This window comes from Lolium rigidum, chromosome 4 (genome assembly GCF_022539505.1).
Source record: "Lolium rigidum isolate FL_2022 chromosome 4, APGP_CSIRO_Lrig_0.1, whole genome shotgun sequence".
Lineage (NCBI taxonomy): Eukaryota > Viridiplantae > Streptophyta > Magnoliopsida > Poales > Poaceae > Lolium > Lolium rigidum.
The window spans coordinates 157,618,117-157,637,440 of NC_061511.1; the positions used below are offsets into that span (position 1 = coordinate 157,618,117).

General features: G+C 45.6%; 1 protein-coding gene across 2 annotated transcripts; it reads left to right on the forward strand.

Moving 5' to 3' along the window:
- Positions 1 to 1,682: 1,682 nt before the first annotated feature.
- LOC124706118 (MADS-box transcription factor 56-like) lies at positions 1,683 to 18,686 on the forward strand. Of its 2 annotated transcripts, none has more exons than XM_047237778.1 (8): positions 1,683 to 1,799; positions 1,926 to 2,151; positions 16,761 to 16,839; positions 17,466 to 17,527; positions 17,604 to 17,703; positions 17,799 to 17,840; positions 17,981 to 18,022; positions 18,219 to 18,686. In XM_047237778.1, exons 2-8 carry the CDS (start codon positions 1,967 to 1,969, stop codon positions 18,381 to 18,383), a joined length of 675 nt encoding a protein of 224 aa, XP_047093734.1. In that variant the 5' UTR covers positions 1,683 to 1,799; positions 1,926 to 1,966; the 3' UTR covers positions 18,384 to 18,686. The 2 variants fall into 2 exon arrangements, with proteins under 2 accessions (XP_047093734.1, XP_047093735.1); XM_047237779.1 differs by having other exon boundaries at positions 18,222 to 18,686.
- Positions 18,687 to 19,324: the final 638 nt, after the last annotated feature.

Here is a 19,324-nt window from a genome sequence, read left to right on the forward strand (position 1 = left end):
ACAGCGGTGCGCGCCTCCAGGCGGACGCGGCCGGCGGCCTGGGCCTCGTGGGTCCCGTTTTGGTGGAGGGGGAGAGGACGGCGGAGAGGGTGTGCTGCGGTCTCTGGCCGCCGTCTTTTATAGCCGGCGGCGGGCGGGAAACTTGGGCACGAGCGCGCGCCAAAGGGCTTTTCGCGCGCGCGGGAACATTGGTGCGCGCGGGAACTTTCCCGCGCGTTCCACCGTCCACCATAGATGTCCCGTCGGAGGCCTGCCATGGCGCAGCGCCGCGCGTTGAAGACGAACCACGTGGCGTCTGCCAAACGGACACGCGGACGCGGGCCGCTGTCCGCGTGTCCGCGCGGCCACCCAAACTGCCCAAACGGACGATCCAGCGCGTCCGTTTGGGTCGCGCGGTTGGAGATGCCCTAACCACGTGCTACCTCGGGTCGCATTTAATTGGCACCAGGCTACACGTGATCATTGCTACTCCCTCTCTCACTGTTTATTAGACGTGCACGTACCTCTAGGTCGCAAATTTAATCAAGTTAGCATTAATTATATGTTATAAAAATTATACCATTAGAAAGTCTAATGATATAATTTTTATATTATATAATTTAAATTATATAGATTAAATTAGCGACCTAAAGATAAGGCGGAAAACTAGTAAACTGAGACGAGGAAGTAGGTGTTATTATAATTGTGCGTGGATTATTTATCGGAGTGAGTAGCTGCAAATGTCGCCACCCTCTAACGACCGGCGGGTCCCCTGAATTACTAAGAGCATCTCTAGTGGATGGTCTAAAGCGTCGTCCAAACGAGTATACACGGCCGTGGGGTAAAAAAGCGCTCCCAGCGGATCGTCCATAACGTCGTCTAAATATAGACGACCTCCAACTTCTGCTACCCATCGTCCACATCTGGACGACGGTGCCACGACCGTCCAAAGCAAACTGCTCGACCGCGAGGTCCTTCCCGCGCCAATACGGAGCAGTTGGGAACCAGGACACCCCACTCCCGCGAAGTCGAGGCCGCCGTTGCTCCGCTCGCCGGCTCCAAGTATGGGAGTTTTTCCCTGAAGAACCCGTGAGAGAGGGAAGAAATTGGCCCGGGATGACGGGGTCTTCGACCCAGTGCCTTGGCAGGCGCCGGATCCGGCTGCCGCCACACCATTTTAGGCGGATCTGGAGGCAAGGCGACCAGACTGTCTGGCAGCCTGTGGGGCAGAGGGGATGGTGCTGCTGCAGGGTTGCTCCTGGTTGTGATGGGGAGCGGGCTGCTCCGGTGGTGAAGTAGAGGCGGGTGTGGGTTGTGCATCGGTGGAGAAGACAAGAACAGAAAATGAAAACAGATAGCAGAGAGACGGTGGTGCTATGCTGCTAGCCTGCAAAAATATATGAGAGAGAATATAGACATCCTGAATATAGACGATCCACTGAAAAACGGAGAACGTTTAAAAAGGAATCTTTTTAGACCATTGTCTATATGGACATATAGACGCCCAAATTTAGACTATCCACTAGAGATGCTCTAAGCATGGGAAATTCCTCGCGCGGTCGCCTTCTCTATTTGGCGATTCCATTTTTACCCTTTCGATACCTTTCCTCTCCCCGGCCGCCATCCCACCCCTTCCACTAATCAGCAGCCGCGGGAGTATTTCCCTCCCCACCATATAAATCCACAGCACAGTGCTCGCACACCCCACGCCACCCCCTTTCCGCTCCGGGCTACACGGCCAGGGAAGAAGCACGGACCAGAAAAGGGAAGCCCAAGCCGCGGCCGCGCCGCCCCCACTCCTCCTCGCTTTGCCACTTCCGGTACGTGCTCCCTCAGATCTACCCACTTTTGCTTCGTTTCATCTACGCTGGCTTGGCTGCAGTTCATTCATTCATTTAATCATCTCCTTTGTTTACTGCGCTGGGTTGCTCGTGATTGGTCCACAGTTCCGAATTTTGGTTTGATTCCGTTTTGGGGAGGAGGAAGGATGGTGCGGGGGAAGACGGAGATGAAGCGGATAGAGAACGCGACGAGCCGGCAGGTGACCTTCTCCAAGCGCCGGAACGGGCTGCTCAAGAAGGCCTTCGAGCTCTCGGTGCTCTGCGACGCCGAGGTCGCGCTCGTCGTCTTCTCCCCGCGTGGAAGGCTCTACGAGTTCGCCAGCGCCGCCAGGTAGTCCTCAAATCTCTCTTCGCTATATATCTGCTGGTGCCGTTAATAACTTTGGGGTTGCTTTGAACTGCGTTGTTTGGATTGGATTTCTTGCTTGCGTGTTCTGGTCCCGGTTGGAGGTCAGGCGACACCACCAGCTCGAGGGCGGGCGTTTGCGGTGCCGTGGTTTGCTCAAGAACGAACTCCTTGACCTGCTGCCAGCCAGTTCGTCCTCCTCAAAATATCTGTACGGAATCGATGGTGAACACAGATCCTAGTCAAAAGCACAGTCCTCCTAGCTCCATCTTCATTCTTTCTCTTTCTCTTACACACACACACCCTTTGACTTTAGCTCTTTGCTTCTCCCATCTCTCGGTTTCTTCAGTCACACTCACTCCCCCAGCAGTATCATCACCAGCTCATCGAGTTTTTGCGGTCTTCTTTCTTGTTTCTCCTATTTCTGTCCTCCGTTCAATCACGGGTGGCAGGGACTGTGCTGAAAAACCATTGGCACCCATCCTTGGGCTGGTACAATGGAGCACAGACAGAAATCAATGTGCTGCCACTGGTGCAGCGAGGGCTGATTCCCGGTAATTGCGGTGCGGCCGGAGAAAGAAGGGTGCAGCCAGCTACAAATAGAGAAAGGCTCATGGGACGTCCGGACTCGGGAAAGTGAGCTTCACCTACAAAAGTAAAGCAATTATTTCTCATGCGTTAGCACACTAGGCACTACTCCTACCGCCGATTTGACATGCTTTCACAACCGTGTCAGTTCCGTATGGCCTGCGTCTTGCACAGTATAGCTACGGTCGAGGCTGATTTCTGGCTCCATTAATTGGGGACTGCGCACATTGGTCAAGCGGTCGTACATGCGATACTGTGGTTTCGGCGAGATTTCTGCTCCACTTTTGGTTCTAGCGCAAACTAGCTAGTTTTGCTCCGACTATCCTTTGCATTTGGTGAGTTTTAGTCTAATCTTGGAATCAAGAGTGTGTTGCGTCTTGATCCTCATCTGTTGATTTGGCCTTTGTTTAGATCTACGGTTTAGTATACTTTTTTGCTAAACTGATCAGCCTTTGGAACATCTGTATGTAATCTTACTTGTATTGTTCAATCTGTATGATTATGACAGATCGATGGTGTCTCGTTTGGGCACAAGCTCTGGAAAAATAATACAAAGACATTGTTGGTTAACTGTCCATCTCGCAGTCACTAAGTTAACGCTAACATTGTTAAAGATATAAATTCGCACCACCAAGAATGTATTAAGTGAAAAACAACACAAAACAAAGGTGTTGGGTATAGGATCGCACGCACTAACCGGCGTCATCCTTGCGTATATATTGACTTCACAGATTACAACATGTACAGCTTTCGTACAGCACAAGGCATAATATGCCGTGTATCTAGCTAGCTACCGGGTAGGATTCTAACTAGAGTTTGCATACAACACGTTACAATCTATACATGTATATTGTTTATCATCCTCCCTCAATCTCAACCGGGCTCCATCAGGTTGAGATTGCGTCTACATGCCTCAAACGCTGGTAAAGAAAGAGGCTTTGTAAATATGTCAGCTATTTGATCCTTCGAGGAAATAAACTTGATCTGAAGTTGTTTTTGAGCCACCCTTTCTCTAACAAAGTGAAAATCAACTTCAATATGTTTGGTGCGAGCATGAAAGACTGGATTTGCAGATAAGTATGTAGCTCCAATATTATCACACCATAATATAGGTATACGCTCATGAGAAACACCCAATTCCTTGAGAAGAGACTGCACCCAAATAATCTCAGCCGTTGCATTAGCCACTGCTTTGTATTCTGACTCTGTACTTGAGCGTGACACTGTAGCTTGCTTGCGCGCATTCCAGGCGATCAAATTACCACCATAGAGGATGGCATATCCCCCGGTGGATCGCCTATCATCAACACTTCCTGCCCAGTCAGCATCAGAGAAGGCCGATAAAAGAGTATGAGGTGTACGATGAAGAGTCAAGCCATGTGAAACAGTATGCTTGACAAATCTGAGAATGCGCTTGACAGCTGTCCAATGAGTATCTCGAGGAGTAGAGAGGTATTGACAGACCTTATTGACAGCAAACGAGATATCAGGACGAGTGAGTGTGAGATACTTGCAGGCCCCCAACAACAACTGCGGTAACGGGTCGCCTCATCCGCGAAAGAAGAACACCCTCATGAGCGAGAAAGCACGTCAACGACTGTCATAGGAGTAGATGCCGGGGTACACTTTAACATACCAGCTCGCTGGAGAAGGTCCATGGCATACTTCTTCTGGGTAAGAACCAGGCCAGAAGACTGATGATGAACCTCAATACCAAGGAAATAATGAAGAGTGCCCAAATCCTTGACAGCAAAAGAAGAACTCATCTCGCGAATCAGTTTATCCGAAGCTAAAGAGGAGGAACTGACCACAATAATATCATCAACATAAACAAGAAGAAACATTGTGAGACTAGGCTTGCTGAGAATGAATAGTGAAGTATCAGCTGTAGAAGCTCTAAAACCAAGGGAGCCAAGCACAGAACTGAGTCTAGCATGCCATGCACGAGGAGCCTGCTTAAGACCATAGATAGCCTTCTGAGGATGACACAAATAGCCCGGACGAGTAGGGTCCTCAAAACCTGGAGGCTGTCGCATATACACTTCTTCCTCAAGAACACCATTGAGAAAAGCATTCTGAATATCTAGTTGGCGAAGATGCCAACCACGAGACACTGCAAGAGACAGGAGAATCCGAATAGTAGTTGGTTTAATAACTGGGCTGAAAGTATCCTCATAGTCTTGTCCATAACGCTGCCGAAAACCTTTCGCGACAAGGCGCGCTTTATAACGCTCAATGGTTCCATCTGAATTTTTCTTGACTTTGAAAACCCACTTGGAATCAATCACATTAATCCCAGAACGCGGAGGAACAAGAGTCCAAGTTTTATTTTTGAGCAAGGCGCAATACTCATTGTCCATTGCATCTTTCCAGTGTCTTGTATTTAGAGCGTCAAGGAAATCACGTGGCTCAGAAATAGCACTTTCTGCTGCATGTGCCATACACACGGACGACCATGCAACTGTCCCATCTGACCGCTCCTTAGGCTGGCGAATTCCTCGCTGAAGCCGTGTGACCATGCGGCTGGGCTGTGGAAGCTCCGCAACATGCGACGGGGAATGAGCCGAGTCCTGCCCAGTTGGCGGGGAAACAGAAGTCCCGGAGGACATATCCAACAGCCGAGGTGTAAGCGACGCATGGTCGCGAGCAAGGGAAGCACGCGGATCGGGAGTCGGGGTAGTAGGCTCCGGAGCAAGATCCAACCCAGATTGAGCTGGCACACCGCTCGAAGAAACGGCATGCAGATCATCGTTCGGAACATTCAGTACGTGATCCACGCCAGGTTCCAGTAATTCTAGTCGAGCACCACGACCGTGTCCTGCACCATGGTTAGGCAAAAGTAACAAGGTATTTGCAACATCGTCAAATTGGCCAATGTTAGAAGTAGAGTGGTTTGTAGATTCCAAAGAAGACATGGGTAGTTGAGAAAAAGGAAAAACACCCTCATCAAAAACGACATCGCGTGAGATATAGACTCTATTTGTGGGCACATGAAGACACTTATATCCTTTATGTAAAGAGCTATATCCAAGAAACACACATTTCTTAGACCGGAAATCAAGTTTTCTATTGTTGTAAGGCCGGAGGTGAGGCCAACAAGCACATCCGAACACACGGAAAAATGTGTAATCCGGTTTCTCGCCAAGGAGACGCTCCAAAGGAGTTTTCATGTTGATGACACGACTAGGGAGTCTATTGATGAGAAAACATGCCGTGGAAAAAGCATCACTCCAAAATCGAAAGGGAACAGAGGCATGCGCAAGGAGAGTCAAACCAGTTTCAACAATGTGTCTATGTTTGCGCTCAGCCGTGCCATTTTGTTGATGTGTATGTGGGCAAGAGACACGATGTGAGATGCCAATGTCACTGAAAAATTGATTGAGTTTAATATACTCGCCTCCCCAGTCGGTTTGTACATGAATAATTTTTCTATCAAGAAGACGCTCAACATGACGTTGGAATTGTATGAACACATCAAAGACATCATTTTTGCGTTTGAGAAGATACAACCATGTAAAGCGGCTATAACCATCAATAAAACTTACGTAATATGTGTGTCCAGTAACAGATGGTTGGGCAGGACCCCAAACATCGGAATAAATTATTTCAAGAGGAGCAGATATGACATGTTTAGAAAGGGAAAAAGGTAACTGATGACTTTTGCCCTGCTGACAAGCATCACAAATTACATTATTGTGCTCATGAAACGAAGGAAGCTGACGATGGTGTAAAATATGCTGGACTATCTGTGTAGCTGGATGTCCTAGACGACAGTGCCACTTATCTCGTGACACCTTTATTCCACTGAAGACTTGTTTAAACGGAGACTCATCTAGCCGGTAGAGACCACCATGACACCGACCACTAAGAAGAATTGCCCTCGTGTCCCGGTCCTTAACAAGGAAAAAATTGGGGTGAAATTCAATGAAAACTCTGTTATCGATAGTGAACCTACGAACAGATAAAAGACTACGAGTAACAGAAGGTACATGCAAGACACCCCTAAGATGCAAAGATTTAGATGGAGTGGGAAGTTTAGAGTGGCCAATGTGATGAATGTGCATACCAGTACCGTTTGCCGCATGCACTTGGTCAGTGCCATTGTAGTTCTCCTTCACCGTGAGTTTGTTGAGGTGGTTTGTGAGGTGGTCGGTGGCACCGGTGTCCATGTACCAGCCGGAGTCGACGTTGTAGGAGCTTGTCTGGCCATGTGTAGTAGCAGCAGCAACTTGGCGTTCCATGTAACGCCCGTCATTGTCGACACCGAGAAAATCCTGTTTGAACCTCTTAAAACAGCTAGAGGCTTTATGGCCCGGCTTGTCACAAATTTGACAGATGGGACGGCCACCGCCGCCGCCTCCAGAACGTGCTCCTCCATCGCCACGGCCGCCGCCACTACGATAGTCGCTGCCTCCACGAGGATACTCGCCTTGACGCGAGCCACCAGAAGACGGACCTGAACTAGTCGGCCTTGGAGAGTAGTTAGGCCTTGGAGAGAAGTTGCGCTGGTCTGCTCCTGATCGATAGTCAGAACGGTAGTTAGATTTTCCCTGACCACCACCTGATCTGTATGTTGTATTGGCACTCTGAAAAGCAACCTGGCCAGCACGCTGTTCACTTTTACGTGCAAGTCGCTGCTCAGTACTTAGCAGCTGCGCGTACAAGTCACGGACTGGAATAAGTGTAGTTCGGTTTGAGATTACTTGCACCAGCGGCTCATAATCATCGTCAAGGCCATCCAACACATACGAGACGAACTCTTCTGGGCGGAGCGGGTACCCGATGGAAGTCAGGGTATCGGACATGGACTGGAGTTTGTTGAAGTAGATTGACATCGGAGAGTCCAGCTTCTTGAGATCCTGCATCTCACGGCGGATTTGCATGAACCTCGCGGTAGACTGCGAGGAGAAACTAGCGGCAAGCGAAGTCCAGGCTTCTTGCGAGGTTGAGGCAAAAAGGATCATCCCTTGCACCGCCTCAGTAGACGTAGACATGATGGCGGAGAGGATTGCAGCATCTTGTTGGTTCCATGCGGTGAAAGCCGGGTTGTAGATGCGACGAGGGGCGTTCGCGTCCTCGACAGCCTTCGGATTGTCGATCTCGTCCGGCGGACAGGGAAAGCCGCCATCGACAAATCCAAGAAGGAGATGGCTCCGAAGTACTTGAACCACCTGGGCGCGCCAGTAGAGGTAGTTTTCCGTCCCTAGGCGAACGGTGATGAGCGGCGCAAAATTGAACGGGCCGGCCGATGAGGACGACGATGAGCCGGCGGTAGTGGTGAAGTTGAGCGTGGGGTTGGAGAGCCTCGAACTGCTCTTCGAACCGGATGAAGCCACGCTCGCAGCCGGCGAAGTCATGGTAGCAGCTAGGGTTTGTAGTAGATGGGATCTTGGCAGAGTTTTGGCTCTGATACCATGAAAAACAACACAAAACAAAGGTGTTGGGTATAGGATCGCACGCACTAACCGGCGTCATCCTTGCGTATATATTGACTTCACAGATTACAACATGTACAGCTTTCGTACAGCACAAGGCATAATATGCCGTGTATCTAGCTAGCTACCGGGTAGGATTCTAACTAGAGTTTGCATACAACACGTTACAATCTATACATGTATATTGTTTATCATTAAGGAGTATCAGAATTAATACTTGACTACTGTGTGCATTACCCAAACAGTGTTTCCTTACCATACCAGGAAAGTTTGTTAATGCAATAATAACATCCTAATCAGAAATATAAACACTATATATATTGAGTAGTCTCTTTGTTTCCCTTCAAGATTCTATGTTACTGTGCAATCGAGCACTACCAACTTTTGAAGAAAGCGTACGTACGTGTAACCCATGCTTACAAATATATTCCATCCTGTCGAATTAAATCGACGCGAGCTGGGCAGCGAAAATTGCTTAGGTACGCACACAAGCCACGTCAATTAAACCCGACCAGAGGGAGTATATAGTACTGTTTTAGGTACAATATACGGATAATTACAAACAGTACATCATGGAAGATACTCGGGTTCTTTTTGGTTCAACTTCTCCAGAACTCTTATTTTTGAAATCTCAGAAGGTATTTTCAAGTTAAAACCTCAATGGAAGGCATGGATTGGACGTACACAATGTACACAATGACAGAAAGTAATGAAGGAACTAATTAAGTTGTAAAACATTACTGACCCTACGATTGTTGGGCATGCCAAGTGTATTAATTTTGTTAGGTTAGCTGGCCAGCTTTTAGTAGTTTTTACGCTCTGTACAATCTGAATTAAGTTCCATGCATCTCAAAACATATGGTTTATCAATTACTTTGTCGATGAATTCAGATATATTGCTGAAAATAAAGTTCAGCCTGCATTTTGCTAGATTCAACCATGTGATAATGAAATACTTTGTTTCAAAAGAATATGCTCAGATGGCATATATCCAGACACCAGTACGTATATGGAAATTCTTAAAGTACGATCTGTGAGATCTGTGTTAATTTCCATATTCTATGTTTACCAACAAGTTAATGCTAACTCTAGAAAAGCTACAATGAAAGGAACGACTTGGTACAAGCAATCTTCGTATAATATTTTCTGGTTTACAGAATGCACAGGGAAAAATTATTATAGAGCAACAGTCTAACATTTAATATCATGATGATTATATAGAGAAATTGTTCCTCATCTAATTTTAGATGAACAAACTTGTTGTTATAGGTTGTTCTTATCTGTGTTTGTTGGAAATGTTTTTAGATAACAAAAACTATTTTTCAATAGGCAGTTGGAATTTATTAAACATAGTTAAATGATACCATGTCTTCATATTCTCCTTGGGCACTAGCTAGTGTCGACGCAACATAGATAAAATCCCATGTCTTCCTATTATCCTTGTACCTATGGCGTCACAACTTATTAGTTCGAAGGCGGTATCGTCCTACTAGGTAAGGAGACACCTCCAGTAGTCAAAGGGGCCTTTACCCAACTACACCATTGGAATGTACATTGGTGTTATCTTATCAATGACACGTCGGATAATAGCTAAGTTAGAAGAGAGAAAGAAACATAATAAAGGTTTGCATTCTCTTAGCTCAGAGATTATGTTACTAAGGCAAGACAAGACATTTTATACATTGTAAGAGATTTATTCTCTTAATCACATGCTTTCTTGTTTAATATTAATTATCCCATAATTTAGCTGGCTACAATTAGTAATATCTCGAGATAACATAAGATATTACCATTGTATGCTATGCTTTTTGGTCTTCTAGAGATGAGACGGAATAAATAAGAAAAGCTATGTCTTTTCCTTTGGCGAGCAACATAGTGAAGTGGCTGCCGCAACTAGTACGGCTTGTGGAGGCAACCACCGTGTGCTCCATCATGACCACCCTAATCTTGTCACTATTGGCACATACCCACTTCCCATTCTTGTCCTTCATCTTTTTTTTTTTGTTTCGGGAAGGCGGTTGAGACCCCCGGCCTAAAGTGTCAAGGTGGGATCCCGCTGGGATCTCACTTTTAGTGTATTTTACTTTTTCTAGTTAAAAAATTTGTGTCAAAATTTAAACTAGAAAAAGCAAAATGTACTACAAGTGGGACTTAGGTGGGATCTCACTTGACATCCCCCGGCATCTGCATCGAAAACATGCATACATCATTTATTTGAATTAATTTTATTCAGTAAAACACTGATAAGAGCATACATCAATCAACCCGAAGCCACCACAGAACAACTATAAAAACGACAATGGCTGAAGACCATGCCATCAGTGCCTCATGGCCTAAAACATAAGCAATGCCACATCAGTTAGGTACCCGGGGTATCACCAAGTCACCCTATGGAGAGTCGGGAACACCCATCTGGTGTAACATACACTAAGCAAGCACCTCATGCACACGCTTCAGGAGCCATCACAACCATCGAAATGCTGAGTCATCCTCAGGGTAGTTGCATAGAACTTGCCAGGCTTGCCGTTGACACCACCGGGACGCCATACATCGCCTCAACCATGCGCGTGTCAACCATCACACGTCCTAATTCGAGACACGAATATGAGACTCGTGGTCAATGATGTGCTAGAAGTAGCACCTCTCCACTCCAGTTAGTATGTGCTCCAACGCTGTCCTCAAGAGGGAGAATGGCACAATAAGTGCCGCCAACGTCTGATTCAGGAAACCCAGAACAAGGGTTTCCCCCGGGGCATTCTCAGCAAAGAAATCGCTGCAAAAACGATGCCCTCACCAGGGAACAACACCAAGATGTGCCGCCATCATTCACGTATGTATTCACCTGCAACTATGCAATCCAAGGCCAACACTGATTAGACCGTGATGCAATCGCCATGAAGGATGTAGGACAAATCGAAGGCACCCATCTCCGATCGAGCCCCTAGGAACCCATATCGGACCCAAAAAGCCCCGTCCTCTCACGCCAACCACCTCCCTTGCTAATCGGAGACTAGATCACAGCCCACCAGATCGCCAACCGCTGCCACACACTGAAGAGCCTCGCCATCGCGGTGCATGACATGCACCTCATTATGGTGAGCTCTCCCATCCTAATAAGTACCTTAAACCTATGATCCATCCCATTTAGCCGGTTGCCGAAAATATTCCCAACACTATGTGGCATGTATAAGGTAGAACCTATTTGAAGATCTATCGAACTCGTATTGAAAGAATAAGTGTTTGATAAGACACGCTTTTTACATCCAAGACATTTAAGTTTGGCTAGATTGTCTTTCGTAAGATTAATGCCCTACAAAGATATATACATCCCAAAAACCTTAATCCTTAGCGGCACCTTCATTTTCTAAAACTTTTTATTATTATCTACCGATGCGTCAGAATGAATCAAAGCAGTGTACATGAAGTCCAAAGAGAATTTGCCACTCATGTACATTCCAAATAAAGTCATCCGCCACTTCCGACAACTGAACCCCATAGCCAGATGCTGAAACAAAGCGTTTCAGGATGCTAGCTTTGGACCAATAAGATCGGAGGTGAAGTTTCCATCACCATTTGTGACGTACAATATTGTACGACATATGATGCTGCTCTGGAAGATTGGCATTTCCATTTTATTTATCGTCACATAACCTTATCTGAGATCCATCCTTGATGCAAAAAGATCCATATGGAAATAAATTTTTCTTTGTCGCTGTAAGATCAGCCCAGAAGTGCGAGTCCCCAGGTTTCTAATATACCTTGGAGAAATCGCCAACACACTTTCTCCTTACGATAGTTTGCCAAATCCCATCTTCACAAAGAATCTCGAATAACCATTTACCAAGGAGTGCTCGGTTTTGAAACTCAAGGTCTTGAATACCGACTTCTCCTACCTCCGCAAAAAAAAGAATACCGACTTCTCCTTGATCTTTTGGACGGCAAACAACATTTAATTTCGCCAGTGTATATTTTTTATCATTATCATCTTGCTCAAAGAATCTTGATTGGAAATAGTTCAATCTTTGTAAGACTCCTTTGATAAATTTGAAGAAGGAAATCGTATACAGTACCATATTGCTGAGTATTGAATTAATGAGAACCAGTCATCCACCAAGAGATAGTAACTTGCCTTTTCAGCTACTCAAATGCTTTTGAAGTGTTTCCCCAGCATGCTTCCATTCAACATTTGTAAGCCTCCTATAATGAATCGGGATGGCCAATCCAACAACCAAAAAGACCAACATACCATGTGGCCTCGTCTTGAGACCCACTAATGCAAAACAATCCACTTTTATGGAAATTAATCTTGAGATCTAATAGTTTCTCAAGCACTGATAAAATCAACTTACGATTACTTGCTTTCTTAAGATCGTGCTCCTTAAATAGAATCGTGTCTGAAAAATAGATAGTTCACCATCCACGAGGTGTGGAACTACTTCTTCAATCTAACTATCAACTTTTGCATGCGTAGTGATTATGGCATGCATATCAGCCACTATATTAAATAGCATGGGTGATAAAGGATGGCCTTGCCTTAATCATTTTTCCATTTGGAAGTCTCGCCATCATTGACTTTGCTAGCAACTCTTCCTCAAAAATAAAATTATAAATTAGGGCACACCACTCATCAGAAAAACCTTTCACCCGAGTGTTTGTTGAATGCAAGACATCTGATTGAAGGCCCCCAATCGGCTTCTATGGGCCTATGGCCTTCTTGGGCCACCATCACAACCAAAAGTTATTATCCAGATGTCCGCGCCCCTACACTGCAGCTGACGGAGTGCAACAACATAGAAGGACAAAAAAAAATTACCAGCACTCACAACCCAGGAAACACAAGTCACCCTCTCAAGGAAGTGGAAGGATACAAAGTTGACTATGCGTCTATGAGTCTAGGGACTCAACAACCGAAATGATGAGTCAAGATTCTTCATGTCACGAGTTGTGAATGGAACTATGTGGGTAAAAAATGGGATCAAATGACTCATTAGCGTACTTTCAAGGCATATTGATATATGATGGTTGTTTCCGAAATGTTATTTTACTAGTCCAGTAGTGACGTTGGGGTACGACAGCAATGCCCCTGGTTATGGACTTAGGGATGAGGGGTGCACTGGGGGATTCGATGTCGTACAAACAAAGCAACACACATGACCCGATTTACCCAGCTTCAGGCCCCTGGTGGAAAAAACCTACGTGTTGCTTGTCTGTTCTTGATTGATGATGATTGAGGTTAGAGAGTTACCATGATGGCTATGTTATGATGATGTATTTTCTAGTCTCCTCCCCGTCAATCCATCCTAGTCCTTATATAGCAGCCAAGCCTCAGGAGTCCGGTCGGTTACATGTTCGACTATCCTTGTATGGGCTTGTCCTTGTGCTGCACGCAAGGTTCCTAGGCTTTGATTGCTTGTTGTGTCATGGGCTTCATGGGCTTTCTGTTGGATATCACCCGGGTATGTTAATAGTGGGTACCCGGTAAGGTATGCCCATGTCAGGTAGACACTGGCCCACGTCAGGTAGACACTAGCTCATGTCATGAAGGTTGAGGACAATACACATGTATCTCTCTATTTATACAACGAACATTAATCGAATACACATCAAGTGACCCCATGTGACCAAGAAGCAACAACAACGGATCCTCTATGATATGTAAAGCTTGACATCAAAGGTAAAAAAACTAGCAGGTATGTAAGATCTTCTCACTAGGACCAAAGGATGTGTCTAGAGCATGCACACAAACTAGAGAACATACCTCCAAGAACAATGCCCTCCGGGTGGGAGCCACATTGACACCATCACCATCGTGTGACCCATCAAGCGAGATCTTGGTTTTCAAACTAGGACTATGAGAAAAGATTTGGGAGGGGAGGGAGATCGATCGGGGCTCCTCGACTTTACCACCAAGGTAGAACAACGTTCGAGGGAGCCATTCTCATTAGCGCCGAAAAGGGCCAGGCAAGGTTTACTATCGGTGCAGCACCGTCACCACTCACACATCTCACAACACTACAAATACCAAACAACAAAATCTTATTATAGCTTACAACCGTGTCAGCTTATTTGGACCTCTATCCTGCCAACGGATGTCACCACATGTTCTAGGTCATGGGATGACACAAGATGACGCCCAATGTTCAACCACGCCGCATGGGATATTGTGTGTTGACTAGTTGTCGCGCTCCCGTGCTGTCCTCAAGGGAGACATTGGGGCGAAAACCCTATCCGCTGCTAAGAGCTTCTCCGGGCAGCTCGCCTACCGTCGATGCTCCCATGGCCGCGGTGCTGGTGAGCCTTGGTGGGGATCAGACGGTTGAGTTTCTGCAAGATATGGTCGGGGCAGCGCCTGTGGCTAGATAGTGGCGGCAACCTTTCCTTGGTTGCCTTCGCGTTTATGGCCAGATAGTGGCTCCCACCAAGATCTGTTGCGGCTATGGTGGCACGGTTGGCGGCTAGCGTGGACCCGATCTACGCGACTCAGCGGTGATCTATCTAGTTGCAAGTGGGGAGGCACGTTTCTATGAAAGCCAACCCTAACTCCGGTTAGGGCGGGCGATGATGGCGTCTATGCGTCGTTGCGTTGTTGAAGGCATTGATATTGCGGTAATCGTGTACTCACTTGTGCTGTTGGGGAAACCCTAGATCTTGGGTCTCTTGGATAGGATGATAGTGGCTTGTTCGGTGTCGCTCTTGCTCATAGGGGCATCGTTTCACGTTTCTAGAGCAGTTGCTGGATGGAGGGCGCAAGAGGTGGGTTAGTGTTCATTTACCACGTCAACGACAGAGAGTCTCGGCGGTGTGGCGCAGCGGGATCACAGAGGAATGTGGCATGATGGACTCGTGTAGGGAGGAGGGGGCGTTGTTTGGGGCCGTGGCTGCATTCATAGGAGGCCAAGTGAGGGCTATGTGGATCTCTATCTTGAAGATGGCTAAGTGGTTGAGGTGGGTGGTGGCTTCTGCAGCGAGTGCATGAGGTGCTTGCTAAGATTCTGCTGGACCGAATGTTTTATGATGTTTCTCCATAGGATGACTTGGTGATGCCCGGTACCTAGCTTATATGGCGTTGATTGTGTTTTGAGGGCATAAGGCCCCCGGTACCTACCTTATGGGGCGATGGATTCTGCTAAATTCAGGTTTTTTGATGTATGCCCGTAATAGGTCTTTGCTGAATGAAATAAAAATAAAGCCGTATGGATCTCTCCCACGTGGCAGAGGCGACCCAACAGAAAAGCCTCACTCGTCCACCGCTACTGCCCTGAAGAGGTGGAGAGGACCGTGGATGCTAATGCGGTAATGCCACAACAGGAATGAGCGCGGGATGATCAGTCGTTGCCATTGAGATGGGCACCACGCTGGGATCCTAGTCGCTGCCAACCAAAGCGGAGCTCCCTACCGTACCCAACAATTCGCACACACCTCACCTCACAAAGGCCAAACCCTCACCGCGCTGCACCAGCGTCCTCCAAGCGTCGCAGCTACTACTACAATGGATCCCAATGTCGACGACCAAAGCGGAGCTTTTTACCGCTCCGACCAGACCCACTTGACTTATGCAATAAGACGGCCAACCGCAGCGAACAAATGGTTTGTAACCCCGTTGCCGATGTTCCCACGCGAGCTTTTCCCGTGGGCCTCTTCTCTAGGAGGTCGATGAGGGAAGAGGACAGCTCTTGAGTTACCGCCCGAGCCGCCTCATGGGAGCGATGCAGGTATGCTGGTCTTCTCCATCTCGAACTAGTATAAAATTTGCTAATCATCGATCGGGTGGCATAAAATCAAGATTGATATCCAATGCATGGAGTCAAGTTTTGAAATTTGCCTACAGAGGGCATGACTTGGAAGGAGCACTGAAGTGTGACCAATTATGCAGTTCAAACCATTAAGGGGGGGGGGGGGGTCAGAGGCATGATAGTAGGGATTGTAGGAAAATCCCACCTTTGTTGGTTAAACGGAACAACATGGTACACTTCTTGGATTTATTGGTAACCTTCACCTTTTGGGAAAAGAGAGTTAGAATCCTTGTAAGATTATCGTTGTATGGATCGTTGTAATACACTGGTCTAATAGCGTGAATGTTGAGAAATCTTTCTCAGTAGTATATACACTGCCAAAGTTTCTAGCTCCTTGAAGAGCTGACCCCAAGTCGGCTCTACCTTTGTTGTAATCAATTTCTATAGAAAATGTGCTAATATCTACAATAAAAAATACATATAGTACAAATTGGATTTTAGTAATTTGGTTTTGTAGTTGTTGACTTTTTAGAAGACTTGCTCAATCCTAAGGAAGTTGACTTTGGACAAAACTACAACTTCAATTAATTTACAACGGAGGAGCTACTACCGATTGTTATATGTGATTTCTAACAAAATAAGCCATATTTTTGCCTAAGTTTCGTTGTGGCAAAATTATCTTTGAAGAAATGCTCGGTCTTGATGTCCATGAACTTTCCAACGGAACACTACACTGTTGGCACTTAATCTGAATGTACCGAACATCTGGATTTCCTTTCCTCAAATAAATGGATTATTATGTTCTAACTTTTGTTTTCTTGTCGTGTGTGCAATTCAGCTTGGAAAAATCGATTGACCGCTATAAGGCATATACAAAGAATAATGCTAATAACAAGACAGTACAAGAAGATATACAGGTAATATTCCGAATATGAATTTGGGTGGTTGATAAAGACTTGAATCATGCATGCACATTATGTGAATATATGAAACTGATTTCAGTTTAAAATAATAATCACTTTAATTATTTAATATAGAGACCGTCCAATTCAGAATAATCATGCCTCAGTATAGCAATGACGCAACTTACTCTTGCTTGGTATATTTATTTGTCAATGGCCAACATGACACTAAACACATCCGGAATACTTTATATTCAATCGGTACATGTAAGCTAAAAATTACCATATGCACGACCCTTATACATGTAATATAATGTAGGAATATTGTACCATGTTCTTGTTTATATTAAGTTGCCATTTTAATTGGCAGAATATAGCTGTATATTTGCATGAGGGCTTGTGTCTAAACTATGGATGATCATGCCATGCTTAGTTTAACCTATCAAACATCAGGATCCACCAATGTTGTTGTAAATTATGCAAGCTATCAATTGCAATGTTAGGGACACATGTTAAAGACAAAAACATCATATCGCCCATTAGTTGTCAGTAAATTAGGACTACTCAATTATTTGCTTTGAGCAGTATCATGTGATATGATGGCACACGTTCTGATGCTGAATCTGCACTATGAACTGCAGCAAATAAAAGCTGATACTGTAAGCTTGGCAAAGAAACTTGAAGCTCTTGAAGATTTGAAACGGTAAGCAATCTTTTCACTTTCGGAGGACTAGACTATTTAGGCAGCCGAAAGTGATCCTGAATTATATGAGATGCAGAAAGATATTGGGTGAAAATTTAGGAGGATGCTCGGTTGAAGAACTACACAGTCTTGAGCTTAAAATCGAGAAGAGCCTCCGAACAATCAGAGGAAAGAAGGTTTGCATAGTTAAAAGTTTCAGTTTTGCAGGAAAAGACTGCTTATCTTACACAAACTAACATGCATTTTTATTTTATCACTGCACTGCCACCAGACCCAGGTGCTGGAGCAGCAGATAGCTAAGCTGAAAGAGAAGGTACCGACTGATTCCTAACCCCAGAAGCCATATATAATAACCTATGGTGGTTCTGCGTGATTTTCTTTTCTTTACAACGGCCTATATACATAACTCACAGCGCATACCCCAGCTAATTCTTAATGAATCTCTATGATCAGGAGAAGACGCTGCTCAAACACAATGAAGACTTACGTGAAAAGGTGATGACTGTCAACAACGTCCTTCAGGGTTACAAACTTACAATGCGAACTCCAAACTGCTAGTCTGTTTTTGCAAGTAAAACTGCAGAGTGCATGATACCTTATGTGCAATAAAGAGAGCATACCAACTGAATCTCACACCCACCTTGGTATGGAAACCCAATCAGTGACTGATTTCTATTTATCACTACTGCAGCAGGGGATCCTTGAGGCACCGCTGGTGGTTCCCGCCCTGAACTGTGTGGCGCCCTTGCAGTTGCGAGATGCCCCGGAGCCGGTGAAGAGCGACGACGACGTGGAGACGGAGCTCTACATAGGGCTGCCCGGCAGGGATCGCTGCTCCAACCGGCCGTCAGGTTAGGCCAAGTAGTCAGCTGATCGATGCAACCACACCCGCAGGCGGTGTGCACTGTCAAATTAACCTGCCAAAGGAATAAACTCTCTGCACCAGCAGGCATGAAGTGCCCAGGCAGAAGCCCAGCATTTCCTTATATTTAGTTAGTATCTGTAATCTCTTGCAAAATGTAATTTAGCGGCAGCGACGATGGCAAACCTGCAGCGAACCTCTCCGAGATCTGAAAGTGAAACGCCCAGCGCACATAGTTCTATTCCTTCGCCTGGCTTTGTATATGTATAAAATTCAGTACGAGGTTGATGTTGATCACTTGCGATGAACTTATATATCATGTAGTAGGAGGCAAATAAAAGAAGAAAAAGGATATCAACCGACTTGGAAAAGAAAGAACCAGATGTCTTCCAAGTCCATATCCAAGAGTCTTCAACGACCGGATTGAGATTTATTTCTCGCGTGTCTTCCCAGATCTTGAAGGCCTGCAAAAACCTTGAATGCCAATAGGTTTCTTTATGTCGCTGATCCACTTGGACTCCGGGAGAGCCTCGGACAGACGGCCACAGTTTTGTTAGCCTTAGGCTAGCCATAGTGCTAGTATCATAGCTAGTATCATGCATATTGGTCCCATAAAAATGCTGAGTAACATAGGTAGATATTGTATCATAGCGCAAACAACGAGAAAAGTTAATGCTAAACAAATATTATACACAAATTTACATTGAGACTAACAAATAATAAATATAACATGACTATGATACTACTGCATGATACTACCCACTATAGAAATAATATCATGTAATAGTATCATATGCATGATACCACTACATGATACTTACCACTATGACCAGCCTTTAGTGGCTTCCGAAACCGCTTGGTAAACATCAGGTGCGAGGTCATCAATAGGTCTTCCATTAATCCATTGTCGTTCAAAAGAAATATTTCTTCCCATT